Source organism: Eurypyga helias, unplaced genomic scaffold (genome assembly GCF_000690775.1).
Source record: "Eurypyga helias isolate BGI_N326 unplaced genomic scaffold, ASM69077v1 scaffold15113, whole genome shotgun sequence".
In the NCBI taxonomy this organism is placed as follows: Eukaryota; Metazoa; Chordata; class Aves; order Eurypygiformes; family Eurypygidae; genus Eurypyga; species Eurypyga helias.
The window spans coordinates 12,991-16,846 of NW_010239313.1; the positions used below are offsets into that span (position 1 = coordinate 12,991).

The 3,856-nt window shown below is 60.6% G+C and overlaps 1 protein-coding gene across 1 annotated transcript; it reads left to right on the forward strand.

Annotated features, from left to right (window-relative positions):
* Positions 1–209: 209 nt before the first annotated feature.
* Positions 210–3,585, forward strand: NCS1 (neuronal calcium sensor 1; the record flags this gene model as incomplete). The annotated part of the gene is made up of 6 exons (XM_010148110.1): positions 210–234; positions 1,784–1,922; positions 2,394–2,472; positions 2,601–2,689; positions 3,002–3,079; positions 3,469–3,585. Coding segments are annotated over 6 exons (509 nt in total), but the record flags the coding sequence as incomplete, so codon positions are not given.
* Between the last annotated feature and the right edge of the window lie 271 nt (positions 3,586–3,856).

The following is a 3,856-nucleotide window of genomic DNA, read 5'->3' on the forward strand; positions in this document are numbered from 1 at the left end:
CCCAAGCATGAACCAGCCCACCCCCTGCGTGGTCCACAGCATCTTGCAGCCATGGTGCTGCACTGCCCTGGCAAAACGTCTCGGGGGGCTCCCCAGGTTTGGACATTCCTCCCCACCCAGGGAAGTCACTTGTGTGAAAGTGCAAAACATCTGTGAATGGGAAAACCCTAAATTCCTCTTTTTCTCTTTTCTCCTGTTTTCTCTCGCAGTTACGGAGAAGGAGGTGCAGCAGTGGTGAGTGTCCGGCGCGGCGGTGAGCTGCCAGGGTGCGGGGGTGGGCAGAGCACGGGGTGCAGGAGGGTACGTCTCTTTTGGGGTGCAGGTGTTACCTCATGGAGGGGAGACCGGAAAACAGAGGGTTTTTTCCTGCACACCTCGTGCATGACAGGGCTTGGCTCCGGCTGCTCTTGGCTGCCCCTGTGGGATGGTGCCCGCTCCCTCTCACTTCTTCCCTCCCCATATGGGCAGCTGAGGGGAGTGGGGACATTTGGGACACTGGGGACACGGGGACTGTCCAGCTGGTGGCTGTGGCCCTGTGCAGCAGGGCCTGCAGAGGCTGGGGCTGTGGCTCTCGCTCCGTTCCCCCCCACCCCACCAAACGTGATGCCCCAGAAAAGCCACCGCTTCCCTTTCATCTTCCTGCCCCCCCAGTCAAGGTTTGCTGTCTTTATCTCTTTCTCATCCTTCCCCCCCGTGATGAGTCATAGCTGCAGCATCGTGACAGATCTGGGCGACGCGTTGCATAATGCTCGCGCATCCCACGTGGTCCTTGCGTGGTCCCTCCCGAGGTCCCCGCACCCACGGCACCGGCGAGTCCCTTCCTCTGCGCCCTCGGGGCTGGCACTTTGCAGCATCCAGGTCCAGCCCGGGCGGACTAAAGGAGGGTGTTTAGGCACCGATGGGTTTTAGGAGATGCGCAGGGCTGTGCAGTAACCCCGCTCTGCCCCCAGCTCCCCTGAGCCCTTTTCACTTGGGGTCATGCCAAAAATGCCGTCACGGAGCCTCGGCTGCCCCGGGTGCTTCCGGCCATCAGGCCACGGTGCTCCGGGTTTCATCAGGGCACGGCTGTAGCATCTGTGTGCCAGACTGCGGGCTGCAAATTGCCCGTGGGGTTGCTGTTGGCCCCCCCACAGTGGTGCAGCGACCTGGGGGGAGCTTTCCCGGCTGCCTCTGTGCAGAGACCCAGTCGGATGCACCTGATGCAGGGCCAAGCTGCAGCGGTGGAGGGAAAGGGGAGCTCTGGCCCTGGGTGAAACTTTCCGTCTGCAGCTTTGCTTGGGAGCTGCCTGCATCCGAAGTTCTGAGCCAGGGACATAGCCCCTCTGTGCTGACAGCTTCTTGTTTTAAAGAGGGTTTAAAGAGGGTTTAAAAGACTCTCCTGGGTGCTCCTGGCTGGGCAGTGGGTTCCTGTGTCCTCCCAGCTCCTGGAAAATTTTCCCCAGGTTCCTGGTTACGGCTCGGCTGCCACTGCTGGGCTCGCAGGGGGGTCAGAGCAGCAGGGTTGGAGCATCAGGGTGGGCATCACGCGCTGTCACTGGTGCCCTCGCAGCTCATCCAGGCTCTCCCTCTGCCACCGTCACTGGGATGCCTGCGGGGACCTCATCCCACAGCGCTGGGAGGTTGCGGGTGGGTGATGGGAGTGACACAGGGAGCACCCAAGGACCTTCCCATCTCCAGCCCACCGCAGCGCTGGGGAGAGCCCCATTCCGGCTCCCCAGGGCTTGGGGGGCTGCGTTCAGGGGGGAGACCCATCTGGTGCCCATCCTCTGCTCTTCTTTGGCAGGTACAAGGGCTTTATCAAGGACTGTCCCAGCGGGCAGCTTGATGCCGCCGGCTTTCAGAAGATCTATAAGCAGTTCTTCCCCTTCGGTGACCCAACCAAATTCGCCACCTTTGTTTTCAATGTCTTCGATGAGAACAAAGTAAGTCTGTGGGCTGGGGGCACAGTGGGGCTGGGCTTGTGGCGATGCTGGGATGGTTCAGTACAGCGGCTGTGTGCCGCCGGCGGAGCAAAATGTTCCAGCACTTCCTGGAGTGTGGAATTAAAGCGGAGCAGTGGTAGTGAGCTTAGTTTAGTCAGTGAGAGTCGTGGGAAAAGGCGATGAAGTGGCAAGCGAGAGAGGAGAAACGCGATGTGTGGGTGCTGCTGCCAAAAGCCCACCCACTCGGTGCCCCCATGTGCTCCGGGGTCCCTCCTGTGGGGATGCTGAGCAGTGAGCTGGGCACAGCAGCTGGATCATGCTGCTGGAGATAAAGGAGCATCACTCCTCTGGCCCCACTGCCTGTTCGGATGTGCCCCCTAAGAGCACCCAGTGTCGGGCACATGCGGGCAGGGAGGACTTTGAGGAGGGGGGGTGGCAGCAGCGCCCTGACTACTCCTTCCCCTCACCCAGGATGGGAGAATCGAGTTTTCGGAGTTCATCCAGGCACTGTCGGTCACATCCCGGGGGACGCTGGACGAGAAGCTGAGGTGTAAGTGCTCCCACGGGACGCCAGTGGGCTCAGCCCCGCGAGGGGGTGACATGGAGGGGGGTGACGGGACACGTGTCCGGCCAGGAGGGACACGGTCCCAAGCACCTTGGCGTTGCTCTGGCTTACAGGGGCGTTTAAGCTGTACGACTTGGACAATGACGGGTACATCACGAGGAACGAGATGCTGGACATTGTGGATGCGATTTATCAGATGGTGGTAAGCAGCACGGGGAGGGGGGCAGTCCCTGGGGGTCCCCTCTGGGCCGGAGCCTGGCTGTGTGGGCAGGGGGCTGTGGGGAGGATGCTGACACACCCCTGATGCCCTCTCTGGGCTTTTTTGGTGGGCGGTTGTGGCCATTGTGTCTGGGGCAGGGTCCAGCTCTGGCTGCTGAAGGTGGCTCGAATCCAGCTCCTGGCATCCTGTCCTGATGTGGGGAGGGGCAGGGGCAAAACGTGTGTCCTTGCTTGGGGACACTCTCCAGGCAGGACACAGATGGGTGGATGACTGGATCCCATCCTGCCACCGCAGGGAAACACAGTGGAGCTTCCCGAGGAGGAGAACACACCAGAGAAGAGAGTGGATCGGATTTTTGCCATGATGGACAAGGTGAGGATGCTTGAGGGGTTTTTCTCCTGGGACCAAGGAGAAAATTTAGGAGGCGATTGTGGGCCCCCTTGCCACATCTTGGCTCTTGCAGGTACCTCCTTCCCTCAGCTGGGCTCGTTGCAGACCTCCGCATCCCTCTGGGATCCCCATATCCATTTCAGGGCCCCCAAGGTGGCACTGCACCCTCAGTGGCATTCCTCCCTGGCTGCAGGTGGAGGTGGTTTGATAGGGAAACTGAGGCTGGGGGGGGCTGTGCAGGATAGCGTGGGTGCTGCCAGGGCCCCAGGATGCTCAGTCTTGGGGTGCTTGGTCCCGGGGTGCTGGACCCCAGGATACTCAGCATCTCCCTCGCTGGGGTGAGGCAGCGTTGTAACAGGAGTGTTTTACAGAACGCGGACGGGAAGCTGACGCTGCAGGAGTTTCAAGAGGGCTCCAAGGCTGACCCCTCCATCGTGCAGGCCCTCTCCCTCTACGACGGGCTAGTATAGTCCCGGAGCCGAGCGGCGGTGAGTGCAGCCGGGGGGGACCTGGGGGTGCCCCATCTCCCACCTTTTCTAGGGGCGGGTAGCTGGTTCTCCTCTGCTGAAGCATCAAAGCATGGGCATCCCCCTGAATCCAGCTGGAGATAATAAGGGCCAAAGCCCAGCCAGGCCTTAATCTGGCCTCTGCCATAAAGGACAGTAAAACATGTTTCTATAAATAGATTAGCAACAAGAGGAGGGTGAAGGAGAATCTCCATCCTTTATTGGGGATGAGACACAGTGATGAAGGATGAGG